Source organism: Uranotaenia lowii, chromosome 3 (assembly GCF_029784155.1).
Source record: "Uranotaenia lowii strain MFRU-FL chromosome 3, ASM2978415v1, whole genome shotgun sequence".
NCBI classification, from domain to species: Eukaryota; Metazoa; Arthropoda; class Insecta; order Diptera; family Culicidae; genus Uranotaenia; species Uranotaenia lowii.
In genome coordinates, this window is record NC_073693.1 from 110040317 (window position 1) to 110059506 (window position 19190).

The 19190-nt window shown below is 33.6% G+C and overlaps 1 protein-coding gene across 1 annotated transcript; it reads left to right on the forward strand.

Annotated features, from left to right (window-relative positions):
- Positions 1 to 272: 272 nt before the first annotated feature.
- On the forward strand, positions 273 to 14555 carry LOC129755444 (antigen 5 like allergen Cul n 1-like). Its single transcript, XM_055751945.1, has 2 exons — positions 273 to 880; positions 14083 to 14555. Exons 1-2 carry the CDS (start codon positions 333 to 335, stop codon positions 14366 to 14368), a joined length of 834 nt encoding a protein of 277 aa, XP_055607920.1. The 5' UTR covers positions 273 to 332; the 3' UTR covers positions 14369 to 14555.
- Positions 14556 to 19190: the final 4635 nt, after the last annotated feature.

Below are 19190 nucleotides of genomic sequence, written 5' to 3' on the forward strand. Positions count from 1 at the left end.
GATCTTTCAACGCCCCCGCGCGGGGTGCAGTAGGGACAACTTTTCAAATCATTACTATAAACCGACACATATGACCAGAACGAACAACAAGATAAAATACGTAAATATACTTCTAGCCGCCCGCCCGGAGTAGGGGCACTTTCTAGTTGATAGTTGAATTCAATTACATTTGTCTCAAACTTTCCACCAGGCAGTGTGGTAATTGTTTTGCATTTCTAACGCCCGACCGTAAAATAACTGAATGAACCCATTGATAAGGATCAACGTATCACGAAACGCTTATCAGTATCAGTGAAGTTCGAGTGCTTTATTGCTCGTAAACTAGTGTCCGAATGTTTTTTCCACTCTTAAACCGTTCAATTAGTGCGCTCGTTCTGTCGTCGTCGATGCTAATTGGCGTAATAACGGCTTACGATTATTGTGCTAATACCGTGAAACTTTGCAAGCACGCCCGAGTGAAGGAACACATCGGGTGTAATGCTTATGCGAGTTTTGGACCAAAGTGCGGGGATGATGCCCGAATAGTGTTCCTCAATTGGACCATCCGCGGTTGGATTTTGGACCAGCACAATCAGCTTAGATCCGGATTGGCACTGGGTGATTACGGATTCCCAACGGCTGCCCGGATGGCCACCCTGGAGTGGGACGCGGAACTGGCACTGGTGGCTTCCTTCAAGGCGAGGACATGCATTTTTGAGCACGATTTCTGTCGCAATACCGAGCGTTTCATTACGGCCGGACAGAATATCCTAATTACATCGGTCCTGCCAAATCGAAAGCCGCTGGTTGAGGAAATTATGGCCATTGATTCGTTCTTCAGCGAGTATAAGGATGCAACGGTTGAGGACTTGAAGGCATACCCCAGATACCTGGGCGAGGGGTAAATATGCATTGATTTTGGACTAACGTATAGTTGAACTTTGAAAAAGATAATCTAGTGGAATCTAGTAAATTGTACCTTTCGCTCCCGCTTTTTTTCTCCTAACTAACTTTGAGACTCAATCTATATCTAAACCTTCGTCTAGTACTACCTATTCGTTACAGTTCTTTGCTTGTTTGTCAGGCGTACTGTAATCAGCTGCTGAGTATCAATCCTGTCGTTGCTGAATTTAATTCAAAGGCTCTAACTAGTCGTAGAAAACACAAGGTGCCGTTTACGCGAAGTAGCAGTGTTTTCCGATGTCTACGTGTGTTCGTAAACCAGATTTGATGCAATTTAAAGGTGTTGTTGTTAGTTGATCCTCAAGTTCAACCAGTCGCCTATGCGCCTATTCGAAAGCCTAACTGATTTTTTTTCTCCGAGAAAGAAGTTCGTTCAGTCATTGAACACAGGAAGGGGGAAGGATGCGTAAAAGGCAAGGAGTGATAATTACTCTGCACCCAGCACGTTATGTTTTAGGTTGTAAAAAACTAATATAAAAGAAAAAGAATAACACAAAGCAAAAACTAGAATACATTTATGAAATCTTAGGGCAACTATGAATATTCCTGGTCCAAAAAGCCAGTTAAGAACTGATTTCCGATCAAAGCAACCGCATCGAAGCACAGAAAAAAAACTGAGCTTTACATTTCACGTAAAATTTGATTTAATGTAAAATTCGGTCAGATTTGTTGTATAATACAGTGAGCGAAATAAGAATAGTACCACTATGTGTTTTGCTTGTTAAAATATGAATGATTGAAAATCACCAAAATTTTCTTCTACAATTTGTTTTGAATTGTTTAACGGATAAACCGAGCATAAATTTAAGTTTTTGGACGATTCTAGAAAACTCCTTAAAATGCAGTTACATATTCAAGTAATTCGTAGAAGCATTATTACACAGCAAAAAAAGTGTTACGTTATTACATCAAAAACGTGCACATAACTTGAGTCGCAAATGCTACCTAATATAACATCGTTTTGATGTAAAACCTATGACCTCGATAAAATGTAACAAAACTACACTCAAAAATTTATCGTAGTAGACAATCATGGGAACATTTATTTAGGGTGAGTGCTCCTACTTTGGACCTAGAGCCTACTTTAGTCCTAAAATGCCGAAAATTGTGAATAATTCATTTTGCTGGCAAAGAATAAATATAGGCCCTTATTATGCGCCGCGCGCGACGTGAAGCTAGTCGAGTCACCCTAGTCATTCGATTCCAGCTGTCATTTAAGCCGAGAATCTCCACTTCGGATGAACTTTGTGAGTTCTTACCTTATTCTCGTAGTCACCCTGGGTGAGAATCGTCGCATTTGCGTGACGTTTTTAGGTGAGAATGGTCGGTATCTTTTCAGGTGGTGACAGGATAGAAATTAAACGGGAAATGTTAAAATATTGATGCAAAACGGAATAATTAGAGTCTGACTATTTGATTGAAGAAGTATGACCATTTTAAAACAATGTGGTTAATTTATTATTATCTGATTATTGAATAACTTAAAATTGTTGTATGAACAAACGATGGAAATTTTCAATTGATTTTGGAGCAGACAAATTTGTTGATACAGGTCGGACTCGATTATCTGGAGTATCGATTTTTTTTCTCTCCGGATAATCGAATCCAAAAAAAAAGGTTTTTTTTCCAGTCTTAGGACGTTGAATTGTAATTTTTTTGTGCATTATTTCTGTAAAATACAGTGGCGTAGCCAGAAACCATTTTTATAGGAAAAAGGGGTAAAATCGTGATAAGAAAAAAAAATATGTCATATTGAACAATTACTGGTTTCACTTTACCTTGACCGGACACATCTCGGAAGTGGTTAAAAATCAGAAGGGTTGAGTACAAAACCACGACCGCAACTACAACTGTTTATTACATGTTTCTCAGATCTGATTGGTCAAATTTTGCGTTTCAACAAGGCTTGACATTTGACATTATAACGTAAGTAAGCAGAACATGAGACAAAATTTGTCCTGATTGTCCTATTTAATATCGATATGACGGCAGCGTAGTTACATTACATTTATTGCTTGGGCAGAGGAGAATGGACTACCATTGGAATGACAGTTCCTGCTGCGAGAAGTACGTGGAAATGTTCTAAAGAAAATTATTGATTCACGAAATGTTAATGTTTAATTTTAATTTCTCTTGCATTGTTACTTTCTTTTCTTCTGAAATGTTATAATGAAAATTTGATTATTTTTTCTCATGCTTCGTTATTCAATGAATGAATTTGTTTTTTAGCTTAAAAAACGAGAAGTTTCCTGACAAGAAATATGAATTTTATTCAACCAAAATGAGAGTGTATCAAAAAAGAATATCAAAAGGGGAACATTCTGAAAGGACACCCTAGCTTAAGTCCCTCTTTTTCTTATAACGTTCACGTTTGTACAATTGATCATACTTTGTAAATAAACTAAAATACATTTAAAAATCCACTCATTTTCAACCGAAGACAATCGATATAATTAATTAAACTAGATAATAAATAATTAACCCGTTACTTCCCACGATTTTTTTTAAATATTTGAACAACAAATAAGCTTTTGTAAGGAAAGAGCTTGAACAAAAGTCCCCATGGCCTCAAAAGTTGTAATTCGTTGAAAAAAGTTTTTGATTGTTTCAATAGTGGCAAGATTGTTTTTCAATAGTTACTTTATCTAAATTTTAAGAAGGCTTATAGACAAGCACAATAAGTACGCAAGGAAGTTTATACAATTATTGACTGCTTCATAATAGATTTACAAACTTGATAGAGACGCAAATGTTGTGGATCACTTGTGCTACCATGGGATGTAGAGGGTTAAACACATTGACGACTCTTATTCTTACCCCTCCTGCTCCTAGCTACGTTCTTGCTTGACCACATATTTATATTATGTATTATAAAGTTAATGAGTTTGATCTTGAACAATACACTGTGGACAACCGAGTTTTAATATAAAGTACAACTACTATACTAGCCCCTGACTCCCCTAACTCCGTCCAAAGCTGATAAAAATATTATTTTGTGAATTATAGCACTAAACTATTTAAAAAATCAAAATAAAAATAAAAAAAAAAATTGTAAAAAAAATACTCCGGATAATCGAGTCTAAAATTCCGGATAATCAAACCCTGGATAATCGAGTCTCCGGATAATCGAGTCCGACCTACCATTTCCTTGGACTCATAAAAAAATTGTATTTTGACACGACGAATTTGAATGCAAAATTTTCCAAAGCGAAAAATTTTCTGACTCAGCACTTAAGTATTATTAGTCTTGATATAATTCAACCAATTTACTCAAATTGCTAAATATTTTTTAAAGAAAAATAAGACAAATGGTATTAATTTAAAGGATATTTTCATTTTGATGTTGGGGCAACCAAGAATATATAGCTTAGGAAACATTACGGGAACATAAGTTTTATTGTGATAAATGTTAAAACCATAATAACAGAATAGTAACCTGACCTAATCCACTACAAACCCTTCTTGATTTCTTTTTTCGTTCGGCTGTTGAGCTACATTTCAGCTGTGATTATCCGCCAGCTGGGGAGCCTTCAAGTGGTTTTTCACAACAACATTTACTGTCACTAATAATCAAAGGTTTGAAGAACCTCTTAGCTGAATGAAACTATGATTTCAAAGTAGTCGAAGATTCCTTTGAATCCAGCTACAGTATTTGAAAGACCCAAATACTAGTATTTCACTAGCTACTTGCTAGCATCCTCAGCATTTTTCAAGGTGCAAACCAATTTTTCGGGGATCCGGCATCGATTTCCTGTAAATTGGAAGACGAATCAGAAGCCATCGCAGGTGTGATTTGTGATCAACACGACCGCGAAATCTGATCATTAACCTGGAGCCGACGGATTTCCCAACAGCAAAACTTGTGGTCGGGACCATTAGGTGGTAATCTAGTTTGTTTTTGTTGGCTGCTGGAATTTGGTATCATAGAATGCACGGTTTGTAATCCTCAATTTAGTGGTCTATCAAATGATCCTTTAAACGCTGAAGTTATCATAAACGCAAAGACAATTTTTAAGATCTTAAAATAAAATGTTGTGTGCCGTATCTTTTTTCTAACTTACCGTTTTCACTATCTTGACTGGCAATCGTCCTTTTAAAATGTTAACAACTAGCTAACGGAGTTGGTCCCAAGTAAGTTAGCACATTCAACAATTTCCCCGTTCCAACGAATTCAGGACCGCGCCGATTTCTTCCACCGAATGGCCGGCACTCTCCTTGAAGCACATATCGCAGACGTCGAAGATTTTGTGCAAATCATCTTGGATTCCTTGTTTGGAAAACTTGTCCTCGATGATTTCCGCCGAAAACTGGAAATTTCCCGGAAAAAAAACATAAGTTTGACAGTTCGGAGTTCTCCCAGTCACTCAGCTGGGAATGAATATCTGTCACTTGCGATCACCTCACTCACACCGACTGTCGGAATAAGGTGACAAGAGTCGAGTGATGGTGAGGTGACTCGCCAATCATCACGTCACGCGCGGCGCAGAATAACCCGGATATTCCTATGCACACAATGAACTCTCATTCTTCCTGAACCCTACAATACAGTTTTTGCCATTAAAAGTCTTTCTGATAAAATTTTCAACGTTTTTAAAAATGTACCTCCTAATGAATGGCAAATCTGACAGCTCATTTAGTGGGGCCTGTTTTAAGAAACTAGAGTGTTTAAGGAAAAATAACGTTTTTTTACTGTCCAAGACAAAGTTTAAAGGAAAATTATTTTCACTGTGAAGAATATAACCATCCTACATATTTTTCCTAAAATTCATGAAAATCAATGGAAAACTCGGAAATTTTGCAAAGGATCCAAATATAGGAAACTTTCGACTTTGATGTTCCATGTTTAGACCTGACATCACCAAAACTTTGTATCAATACCAACAAATCTACAAAGGTGCGAATTTTTAATTGGGGCATCATTAAGTACCAATATTGAATATTACTAAAATTTTTTTGCCAGCGTTACGCAAATAAACTACAAGTAAGAAGACGCAAATAAGTTCCAGCTATTGTTCTGCTGATAGAGCTGACGGGGAATGAAAGTGTTTGTTATATTCATAACAGAAATTTAAGTTTTTTTTAAGTTAAAATGCTATAAAACTTTTTTATGATAATGATTGATTGAAGATAACATTTTTTTCAATGAATTTTTTTTATTTATTTTCGAACAATCATACTTTTCATACTAATTTTAGTTCTAGGTCCAATGAAAGGAACCGGTCTAGTACCAAAATAGGAACAGTAGGTTCAAGGTAGGAAATGATGATCATCCATATCTTTGCAAATCTCTCAATAACGGAGTAACCTATGTTGAAAATTTTCATTGAAACTTGCAGATAAGATCATGACTTATGAATGAATTTCCTAAAAGATATAACTTTCCAGTCCATTTATGAGAAAATCATGATTATTTTCAAACCACCGCTTAAAGGGTCCACAGTAGGGCAACTAACCCTAGCACAGAAACTATGAAAAATGTTGATGCAATTCAAAGGACACGATTATTTTTGTAAATTGTCATAGAACTTTCAGAAACGTGGACAATTTTACAATTCGCAAGTTTCGTTCGAACACTTTGCTTTAGAAAAAAAAAAATGCGCTGATCACAAAGAACGAAATATTTATTGAAAAATCACAATTCGACATACAAATGATACTCTGTATGAATCTGTTCATAATTTACTGGGACATTTCAGATGGGTAAATGTTCAATTAAACTGCTAATTTGATTTGTTCAGATTTATATTCATCCAATTGCAAATACTTGGCTCTTCATAGCCAAAGTTATGTTTCACAACAGCCATTTTTTCCGGAAGTTCAATAACAGGATTTTCAATTGAATACAACATTGTTGCTTATGAGCGCTATAAAACACGTCTGTTATCCTTGGGATATGTTTCGAGGTTTTCAGTTGTTTGCCTTTCCTAGGCGATCACAACAACGTGTAACTATTATAACAAAGTCTAGCTATAGACTCGGAACAAAATAATGGTCTCTTCTGTCGCTGGATCTCGATATTGGCCTCGGATTGGCATGTTAGACATGAAGAGATCCTCGGGATATTGCGTTGGGCCTAAAAGAATAAAGAATGGTGAATCTCAAGGCTTAGCGGGTAAGAAAAAATAAACATGATGGGACCTACCCTCTGGTCTGTTTTTTAAGTTTCTTTCCCCACTCTTTGTACTTTTTCTTCAGAATAAATTTCTCGGAACAAAAAAAAAAAATTAAATCAGTGATTATAACTGGTTTTGCTTAAAAATATGCAACAAATCGATATATCTTACCAGTTGATTGGTTGCCTCTGAGTCTCAGAAACCATTCCGGAGTTTTTGATATGAAAACTATTTTGTTGACAGTTATGAGCTGCTTCGATGTGATTACATTGACGATGTGATATTACATAAATAGACATGTTTAAAATTGTGTACATACATCGATTGGATGTAATAAACGGACAGTTTAGTAGTATCACAATAAAAATTCATAATATTACATATTGTGGCTAACATCCGATCAAATTTTATCACCCATTGTTCGGATCAAGGCAAAAAATAAGCAACACTTATTTTGATAGCAAGTTGCATCAAAGCTAAAACATAGATTTTTGTTTAATTTTAGGAGATATTTTAAGCAAAATTCTTTTAAACTTACATTTAGGTGCCTTTCTATACACGAGAAATTCCAGCGGTTATCGATAGTGGTTATATATCTTATATTCGAATAGGTTGATAAGGGTCAATCAGCGATTCCTAGGAGATTTCAATAAGAAGATTTCCCGAGCAGACTTTTATGGCAAAATTATAGCAAATTTTGCTATCACGCCCTGAGAGCCAAATTTGCTCTCATTATGCTTGACATAAGGTGGTACACAGCAAAAATGAGAGCAAAAATTTTCATACTTGGTTAGCAAAGTGATACCTTATTTTGCTAAAATTGAGAGCCCAACTACACCTCGTTTTTCGAGAGCTTGGAAAGCATAATAATGCCAATATAAGGCATCACACATTTTTCAATGATAGCAAAATTTGACATCATTATGGTTTCAAATCTTTCGAAAAAATGAGGTGTTATTAAGGTCTCAATTTTTGCCAAATTGGCATCACGTTGCTAACCAAGTACGAATGTTTTGCTTTCATTTTAGCTTTATATCAAGCAAAATGACAGTAAATTAAACTATCAAGGCGTGATAGCAAAGTTTGCTATAATTTTGCAGTAAAAATTTGCTTCGGTGAGTTGCTTTCGTTCCTTTTTTCAAGTTTTACTTCATTACCATAATTGTCGATTTTTATCAATTTTTTCCTTGAGTGCCCAATTCTACTAAACTAAACGCCTGAATTTATATTACTGCTTTGCGTTTGAATTGGAAAACCAAGTTTATTAAAATTCCTTGCCTACCCAAAGGCGTTTAAAATTCGCACTATAAGTAAACGAACTAATTTTTTTTTCTTTGAAAAGCATCGAATGGATTAAAAACTTCTCTTCAATGTCATAACATGTATTACAAAAGAAATGAAATTCAAAAGTAGGTAATTTAAAAGTATATAATCGTTGAAAAGTAAGGTATCTATAATTTTCAATAGTCCATGGGAATGGTAAAAAGACGTAATTTGTAATATTTTGACATCTTTAGATATATAAGTCACGAAACAGAGAATTTTTTACGTCTATTCAAAAATAGCTGTTTTTCGTACTTTTTATCAATCTGCATTTTTTTGAGAAACTATGTGCATAATAAAAATATGATAAATAAAACAGCGAAGTAGTTTCTGAATTTTGAAAAGTCAACACAAATTCTTGCTTGGCAGACGGGCGCAGTAATATCTCACGGTGGTAATATCTCAAAGCCATTTCGTACACGAAGACGAACGAAAAGAAACGAAAAAACATACAAACATTAGCACGAATTTTTTGGATTTACTTTCAGTAAAATATTTATCAAATTTTTGTAAGGCATTTCACCGCCAACTGTCTGCATATAGTTTTATCGCCTAAATACTGTGTTAACATACTCAAAATCCGGTGCAAAGCCGAATTTATGTGTTAGAATTGTCTCAGAAAATGCAGATTGATTAAAATTTCTGAAAACAGCTAACTTTGAATAGCTGTCAAGAATTCTGTTTTTCGTAATTTATAAATCTAAAGATGCCGAAATTAAACTATTCAAAGGCGATTTAATTAAGTATATGATTCATTTCATAGAAAAATCTAAATTTAGAACTTCAATGCGTCATATCGAATTTAATCAGGTTATCGATACTACAAAATGCTATTACGCAGTTTGAAGTGTCGGTAAAATAATGTTTTTCGAGCTATTTTTCTAAACATTTACATTAGAAAAAAAATCCATTTGCGTATTTTAAAAATATAGTACAGATTTAGCTTTTTAAATGAATGAAACAAACTCACCCTTTGATGATATTCAACGCCAACATTTTTCGCAACTTTCATAAGATTTGCAGTCATATCAGTGAAGGTTCGCATCTTTTTCGGTGTTTCGGGCTGTCCTGCACGATAAACTTTTCCTCTCCAAAAAAAGTAAAGACTTCTTCCGACGTGTCTGTGTTGCAATGAAAATGTAGGTATCTTGCTGCATCCACTACACAGGATCTGATTTGATGGAACAAGGCGTCGGGAGTAAAGTTATCTCTGCAATCTTCCAGGGAAAAAAGTTCCACCACGCGGGGTAATGAAGCTTGGCAACGTCATCAAAAGACCACAAAGGTTCTAATACGTTATCCTTTGTTTGGTTAAAAAAACGGACCAAACTGTTCGCATTCCAGTCCAATCCGCCGGAACAAACCACAGAAACATTGCTTGTCGTTATCATCATGCAGGCGGTATGGTTCACACATCACGGCGATCTATAAAGATGAATAAAAACCTTAAAATGGTGGAAATAACAATGCTGACGATTACAACTTACCATTAACGGGTGGCCCTCGTATTTGGTTTTTAATAGCTTGTGAATCCACCAGGATCAGGACCAGAATAACCAAATAAACTGATTCACTAGGAAGAGAAAACTTTCAAATCACTGGTAAACAAAAAAGTGAACGTTATTGTTTTCAAGGTTTTTTGATACACTAGGTTCTCCGACTTTCGCAGTAAGTAGGCGAGGATTGAGCGGGGCTCTCAATGAGTTTGTTTATTTTTTGCTAAACTTTTTTGTGGTTTGTTGGTAAACAAACTTCATGAGTTCGGTATAGTTGCATAGCCTACATAGCCAAAATGGCTTAATCGGGAATTCGATATTCGGTAACACCTCCTGTATATATACACACCTTGATTGTTTTCACGTTATCAAAACAAAACAAGTATGGAACAGTAACTTTTAGCATATACCCACTGCATCATTACACCATAAAGCAGTTACATAAATTAAAATATTTCGAAAATTATATTAAAAAATGTAACCAATTTTACTATCGTTGTATAAAATCCATTAAAAAATAATATGAATAAAAGAAAATGTACCAAATCAATGTTCCAGTAGATTTAATGTGTGCACGAAAAACTTATTTCATAGCAAAGGACAATATTTAAACTGATCTTATTTTTAATCATAGCAAAAAATACTCCATAAATTTGAAAATTTGACCCATAACAACAAATATTGTAACTGCATTCTCGCCTTTAAAAACACTGCATTAGTTATTTAGACCAACAAATCGCTGGTCTCCTATAGAAATCGCTCCTTCTGAGCTAAAAAAAATTTAGTTGCAGTTATAAAATTCGCAAAATTGTCGCTAGTGTGGATTAAAGTTTAGTATTGAAAAAGATTTATTAGATTTTTTTTCTCGTTTTCATTCAGGGCTGGAAAACAGTTTTTTTTAAGTCACTCATACGTCAAATTGGTCTGACTAAATCGAAAATTGAGTGAGTAACAAATATTGTTTCTTAAAAATGATCATTAAAAACCGTTTTGAAGTCTTTCAGAATGTTTTTCTTAGAACAGGTTTGCAAATTTCATCAAACTGAACATGCCTGACATATAAAACAATAATTGTGTTCATTTTGTTTAGTTTCGGCATGAATTTTTATCTTAAACCACTCTTTTCAAAATTGATCAAATGATTTAGTCTAGAATTTACGTACAGTACATATTGCATTTTTATCCAAAATGTTGCTTATCCCTTCATTTAATAATTTTTTTTATTTTTCCTTAAAAATCATTTTTAGCAGTTGGAAAAACATCAAGAAATAAAATTGAAATAAAAAAATTTTTTTCTTGATATTTTTCACTTTTTCCAATTTTTATCGTAAATTTCTTTTCAATAAAAATTGTGTAACCTTAAAAAATAATTACAATTATTGAGGTTTCAAAATATTTATAACTAACCTAAACCTTTGCTGAACGATTTTTGAAGAAAGAGTTAAACGTATACCAAAAACTCGGAAACTTCTTAAATTTTATTTTATTTACTGTATAGCGAAAAAACGGACAATTTTGGTCTCAGGACTCTATTTTATAAAACAATGAACACCTCAATTATACCAAGTTTTGCTATCATATTAAATTCTACACCAAATTTTGCTTTAAGTTTGCTGTTAATACCTAATTCTGGTCTTAGTTTGCTGTCAAATCAAAATTTTTGATACCTTAATTACACTTAATTTTGCTGTCACAGAAATTTCAACAGCAAGTTATGCTCACATTTTGCTGTTAAGACCACATTTTGCTCACAGTTTGCTATCGATTTGGGCATCAAAGTCTGCTCGGGTTAGCTATTTCAAACTAACCGAAGTTTCTTAGGTTACAGAGATTATGTAAAAATCTTACCAAAACCTTTTAATAACAATATTTCACTTCCTCGCGTGTTTCAGAAATCGTTTTGCCGAAATGACCGAAAAGATAAAACTAAATTCGAAATCTCTTTTATTTACAATATTGTTGATTACTTACGCTTCTATTCAGAAAATATATCCAGATATAACCAATTCAACTTAATCATAACAAACGGAATTTTAAAACTAATCCGAAAATCTCACAACTATTCTTTCGAGAACACGTTTTCCCAAGTTAACGAATTTTCCCGAATGACATTCCGCTTTTTTTAAATTTTCTTATTTCTATATTCTAAACAACTATCCACGAGCCTGGAACTCACATTTCATTTTCAACCAGCTTACGAGGGGCTTCGCCAACACCCATCGTTACATTATTTTTTGCTGTGTATCCACTTTTACACAGTAATTTTTTTTAAAAAATAGCTGATTTTACCCGGCCTTGCTCGGGTTCACATAAAATATAAATCACAATGAATTGTTTTACTTTTTTCAAAATTTTGAAAGCATTATATTCATCATTAGAAGAAATTTGGCCCAAGTTTGGCCATGTAAGTTTTGTAAGTCTATTCAAAGTTTTTATTGAGATTCTTGACTGTGTTTATCGTTTTTATATTAGGCCGGAACAAATTTCAAATCCTTTTTTGTCACTCGGAGTTGGAACATCGCGAAGGGGGGGATAATAAAAAATAATGCGAAATATAAATAAAAATAAATTGCATGAAAGCTTGTATGCAACAAAATTGTATACTGTGTCATTGCACAAAACATATAAATCAAGTAATTTTTTTTAACGAAAAATTCAATAAAATCCAGATTACAAAATGTGAAATAATTTCCATCTTTCAAAATTTTTTTTTGTCTTGTAATCTTTCGGTTTATTTAATTTTTATCCGTCATTTACATAAAATACTTCAAACTTTATTTGATTCCCCCTCGGGTTATTTGGAAATTTTGAAGGGGGGGGGGGGGGGGGGGTGACAAAAGAAGAAAATGATATTTGTTCCAGCCTTACTGACAACTTTATAGTAATGAAGTTTTGATTAATAGAAATTCAAACAATTTCCCTAAAATGCTTATTCATCATATTCGAAAAACATTATTTACAACCATCTTTTTTTTAGGTTTTATTTGAGATCTGTTTCAAGTTTTCTATTCTCAGGCACAAACATCCCATTATTTTCAAAAGTAATCAATGTTAAAACTCTAAAATACCATTTGTTTGAATTCACAGTACTAAACAGTTTTACAATAAGTTTTCTCAAATTTGGATGGTTGAATCGACCACAATGGTCATCAATGATAATTCAAAAGTTAGAAATTGACAAATGAAATTGGATTGTATAAAACTCAAAACCTCAGATTTAATTATCTTTTAATTTAATTTGAATTTTTATTTTTAATTTTTATTTTTTTCAATAATCTTTTGGTTGGGTATTGGAGTAGTTACGAGGAATGTTTCTATAAATACTTGGTATTACAACCTCCTTCCAGTGGGGTGATTTGAAGAAGAGAAGAGGGCTTCGTTACAATATTTCGCATAACTCGAGAACTAATCGAGCAAATAAAAGTAAATTTGATATGGGAGGGCATTTGGAATCGCTAAATAGTAATATGCTTATTCGAGACTCCTTTCTCCTTCAATTGGGGATAAAGTTAGGAAAGAGGGGAGCTCACATAAAATTGTTTTGCATTAACTAAGAACTTATCAAACAAATGAAACCAAATATGACATGGGAAATCATTTGGGTAGGAGAAATGGTTCTATGATTATTTGAATCACCATCTTTTTTTTTTCCAGTGAGTACATAAGGGAGGATGTCCAATACAATCTTCTTGGTATAAAAGTAATCAAGCAAATAAACCTAATTTGACCTGGGAAGGTATTTGAGTACAAGGTGGAGAGGTGAGGGGCGGATGGGTGCCATATAAATGTTGATGTATCGCTTAAAATTCATCAACCAATATAACCATATTTGATATGAGAGTTGATGATTACGAAAAAATAAGATTCCTACCTCCTTCCAGCTTTTACGCATGGGAAGGGGAAAGGGGGGCTTCATAAAAGTTTTTTGGCATAAACCGAGCACTTGAAATTTCATTAATTTTTGGAAGGTGTTGCAATGCACACCGGGTCAGCTAGTTTCTACAATCAAAATCATCAACAGTATTTTTAAAGTTTTGAATATCAATAACACATTCTGCAAGAGCTGTTTACTGAAATTTCTCATTATCGTAATTTTAAACATGTACGTACCTGGTAAAGTTTTGTCAACTTCTTAGTCTCATCTATGGTTTTTGTTTGAATCAAGTGCAATATGAACTTCAAAACCCATTTGTTATTCTCATTTCCAGCCCGATGATAGGTCACTTTACGCAAATTGGAGCCGACCGAGCCAACCGAGTGGGATGTTCCTTGATCCGATGGAAGAACTCCAACTGGTACAATTACATGTTCGTGTGTAACTACTCAATGAACAACATCGAAGGGCAAAGGATTTACGACTTTGGACCTACGGGAAGTGGCTGCATCACCGGGACTAATCCGGATTATCCGGGGCTTTGCAGTACCCGGGAGCCTGTTTCTGCATCTCCTTATCTGCCGAACCAATCGAGGAACAGCACTTTGCGGATGAACTAAACTAAACTTAACTATTAGAAAACTGTCTGGTCAGTTGAAATCGACAGAAGAAAGGCAAATTGATATCCTAACTTTCGAATAAATGGCCACAGACAAAATCTAGACTAGAATGCAATTTGTTAGCTCAACTGACCGGAAAATTCACAGAAAACCCTTCGGAGTGAAATATATCTGACCGATTCAGCAATCGCAGTTTTGCCACAAACAGAACGAAAAAAAATCCTTGTCTTATATCCTTCCAGAGCGGCCAATAAAATCAACGCCAATTTAGCAATTCGATACCGGACAGCAGACAGTTATGGAAGTTTGGCTGCATCTTTACGACCTTAAATTTCCTTCTATCGGAAATTGGGAAATTTCGGTGCTTTGAAAAAAAAAAACATAAAAGAATAATATCGATAGCAATCCTTTCTGAAGGAGAACCTCGCCTCCCGCAAGTCGAAGCTTTCGATGAATGGAGGAGCTTCTTTGTGTGTTTACTCTTTCGGGCGAAGGGAGAAAACAACACTCCACCCACTCACTGCACTGATTTTCTTTTCCCCCTCAACAAACAATCGAGCTATCAGTTTTTGGTATCAGTTGTTTGCCTTTCTGGGTGATCAACTTGATTTTTATTGAGGGAAAGTCCGAAATAATTGAAACTTACATAAGGCGGAATGTCAGATAGCTTGAAGAATTATTTCTCATTTTTTAAAAGAAATCGAGTGTAAAAAAGTAATCCACATTTGAAATAAAGATTGTTATAATTGGATTTCAACGATTAGATTATTATCTCTGGTCAGGGTTTTAAAAATAAGTTTGAAACGGAAAAATGAAGTTGAAACATCTGAATATGCAATTTGTTTGATTCAAAAAGTCCTTTAAAAAAAAAAAAAATCAGGTCTGAACTCGAGACATCTTGTTTTCATTTTCTGTCCACTTTTCACACATGTAAGAAAAAAAATTTAGAAAGTCGGGAATGCCTCAAGGATGGTAAGACTACTTCAATCTAAACAAAAAAAATGAAAAAATGAAACGATGACAACTAAAGTAATCTACTAACCCATTCACAGAGTTTTCAATAATCCCAAATTTAAAGAATTTAACCAATGATTGATGACAAATTCAGTATAAAGATGGTGATTTTTTTTAAATTCAGATTCGTATTAGTACTTGTGCAAATTTGGGTTAATTTTGATGAAAAATATTTTTTTGTTATTGAGATGCAAAATCACGGTTCGATATTAAAGTTCAGCATCAAAAGTAGACTCGAAAATGTAGGTAAAAGCAAACTCCCAAATTAAAAAAAAAAGCCTTAAATCGGCCTAATGACTGGTATAAAAATTTCAAAACACAAATTAATTTCAGTCATTTTTACGCAGGGGATGCGTTCCACCAAGAATTATCCATTACATACTAATAAAACTCAAAACATGGTTCATGGTTAAGAGTCTTGAAAAAATTTCAATTGTTACCTTGTAATGAAAATGCTGATTTGGATTCGAAATTAAAAAAAAAGTTATTTTTAAATCGCATGGAAATTCGAAAACAAATCTCAAATTAAAATTCTTAGCTCAGCAGCAGAATTGAGATTTAGAATTAATGTTCAAAATTTAGATTCAGATTCAATTCGTATATGAGTTTCACAATCAAGATAAAATTATCAAGATGACTTTTTTGTAGGGGAGTTTCTATTGCAAGAGATCGCATACTTATAATATTGATTGTTAGTTTAATTTATAAATTTTAAATTCTTCAACAGGTCATTTTGAGAGCCTAATTCAGCTAAAAATTATGAATTTAAAGTAATATTTGAGTTTGTTTTGCCATTTTTAATATAAAATCGTGATTTTTATTTTTTTTAAATCTTCTACAGAATTTTTTTTATGGAATTGATTTTCGATGAAGAATATTTGCTTAAATCTTTCTGTTAGACAAACTGCAGGGAAATCTATTTTTATTCTATGTGTTGCTTATCATTGGCAGTTGCGGTCTTTTCAAAAACCAAATTTCAAACTAAGATCTAAAACTTGGAATGTCTTAGCTAGAATCAGATTTGAACCACAAAATTTTAATCTATTTCTTCTACTTTTGATAATTTGATTTATTTTGAAGAGTTTTCTAAAAAACTTATTCTATGTTCAAATCAAATAAGCTAAGTTCACCAGTTTTTTTAAGCAAATCCAAAGGTTTCATTTGAATACTGAAAAATTCTTTGTATAAATTAAAAGATTTAATGATGTGTTTTCAATAGTTTCTTTTTAAAACGAAAAACTGTGAACATGAAATTGAACAAGAGTATAAATTGTATGAAAAATCAAGATAAACGTGACAACTCGAGAAATAACATGATCAATATCAAAATAGGTACAAAAAATGGAAGGTAGCGAAATATTCTGCTCTACACTCAGAATTTTAAATTCCTAATCAAATTTTGATGATTGAGGTTACTCAAAAGTAACAATCTTGACTCAGAACTGATGCCAAAACCTTCAAAACTGATCAGAGATTCAGAATTCTTCTCCAGTTTTTTTTTAATTTTTCTCGCTTGTTGATAGAAATTCACTTCTGTGTTCTAATTTGAAATGAAATATAACTCATTTCGGAGGTCCTGGTTCAATGTTCCGAAAATCAATCAAAATAAACACTCAGGATGCGTTTCCTGTTGGATACATTCTGATTGTATAATGGGATAGCGCCTCTCGCAACTGCTTCGCCTGGCTGGTATGCAATCTCGATCAGCGCTCCTATCAGCTATGCAAACCGAGTCGCATCATTCAGAATCATTGGTTTAGCAAACATCGCATATCGGAGATGAGGGAGATACAAACTGATCCATTCCGAATGTCACTCACTCAGTATCCGCCTGGCTGATTAGAAATTGAAAAGACGGCGGAAGTGACCATCATTCCATCACAAACACAACTACAGTTTGATTTTATTCTTACTGTAGTAAAAAAAGCTGTAAAATCAAATAAATTTTTTAATTGGCTATGTTTAAAATCAAACAACATTTGCTAATGATCGATTACATGTATCACTCGCTCACTGCCTGAACCATTCACTCCTGATCCTAGTCCAACATAATTCGCCGTATGCATCGCTCAATGGTGAGATTCCAATTTGATGATAGTGCTGCACTGTTTTGACAGCAAACATCGTGCGAGGTGATCTGTATTTTAGCGATGAATAGAACGATCGATTATCGGATAAGTCCAGTATCAATCAATAACAAAACCCGATCGCTGTACGTTCAGTTGCGAAGTGCAATCAGGAACATTCATTGAAAATGAGTGATATTCGGAACACTGTCCTGGTTTAACAAAACCAAATTATTTTTCGATTTACACATTTGTGCAGGCTTAAATTACCAGAGGGAAATCACCCTTAACACGAGGGCAGTACAATACCGGTAAACACGTCTTGTCCGATCAAACGTTGCTACACGAGGGGCCGCATCGATGCTTGCGCAGGAATCATGCAGCTAGTCTGGTAGTGTGTGTGACGGCTCATCGGAGCTGTTATTATTTGGACAGTGGCGTACCACACAACATTTAATATTTTTTATCCTATTGAGGATTCTTATCACCAGCTAGAATCATCCTCAGATATTAGAAATGATAAACTGTTTTGAAATCCCGGTTAAAATTTAGTTTCTTTAGTTTTAATTTTTTGTAGTCATGAACTTTTAATAAACGTGTTTCAATGTGGGTAGGAATGCGATGGGTTTCTTCATCGCTTCCTATCAACATTGAAACGGCGCGCGGCAAAGAATCACGCAAGTAGTTCAAAAGCTGTTCAGTGTTCACACAACAAATGCCCTGCTCACATTTTCACCAACTATTCAATTTCTTCTACCCAAAGCGCTCTAGCTTTGATCTTTCCACCTATAATACTTTCATGTTCTTTCTAAATATTCTACCTTGAATTTTCACAACTTGCCGAAATGCCAAAAATTAAATAAGGAACTTTTAATAAAAAAATTCATGGTTTTTAAACTTTAATTCATGATTTTTTCGAAACTGATGCTTTATTTCATAAATTTCAAAACTCATATGCATTTAAATGCTCATAAAATAATTTCCGAATATTAAAAATTATAGATAATCAGATTCATCATTTGAAATTCCTTTTTTTTTTTCAGAAGTACATGTTGGATTGAAAATCAATTATTGAAATAATAAATTCAGATTGAAACCAAAACCGTCGGTGTTAAAATTACAGATTCATGAAACAAAATTCACGTGTTGGCTCATATTTATAATTCTGATCTGGAATCAAGACTCTTTTTTTTTTTAAATATGTTAAATATCGTTTTGAGTTATCAAAACAGATTCAAAATTTATATATTGAATTCAGGTTTAGACAGATTCAGATATTTTAAAAAGTCAGATTATTCAGGTTAGATTCAGATTAAATCACTTGAGATCGAAGAATAATAATTTTTATAGTAGCTACTTAATTTTAAATTTCATTTTTTTTAATCAAAGTCGGTTTGTATAAAAAAATTATCTGAAAATTACGAATATATAGAAGAGTTTCAGTTTTTTTTTTGCAAATTTTGATAAATACAAAAACCTTCAAACATCCAAAAAATTTTAATTATGGAATTTATTTTTGAGGAAAACTATTTGGTGATACAAAACATGCAACCTTCTTTTTAAAAAATCTGCAAGGAATTCTATGATTTCGTAGTCCTTTCTTAAGATTATTTATATTGCAGTTTTACAAGAGCAAATTATGAAACTGAAATCTTAAGTTTGGATCAAGCTTGCAGTAATCAGATTTGAACCGCTAATTTTAAATCTTTTCCTTAACTTATGAAATTTTGATTTATTTACAT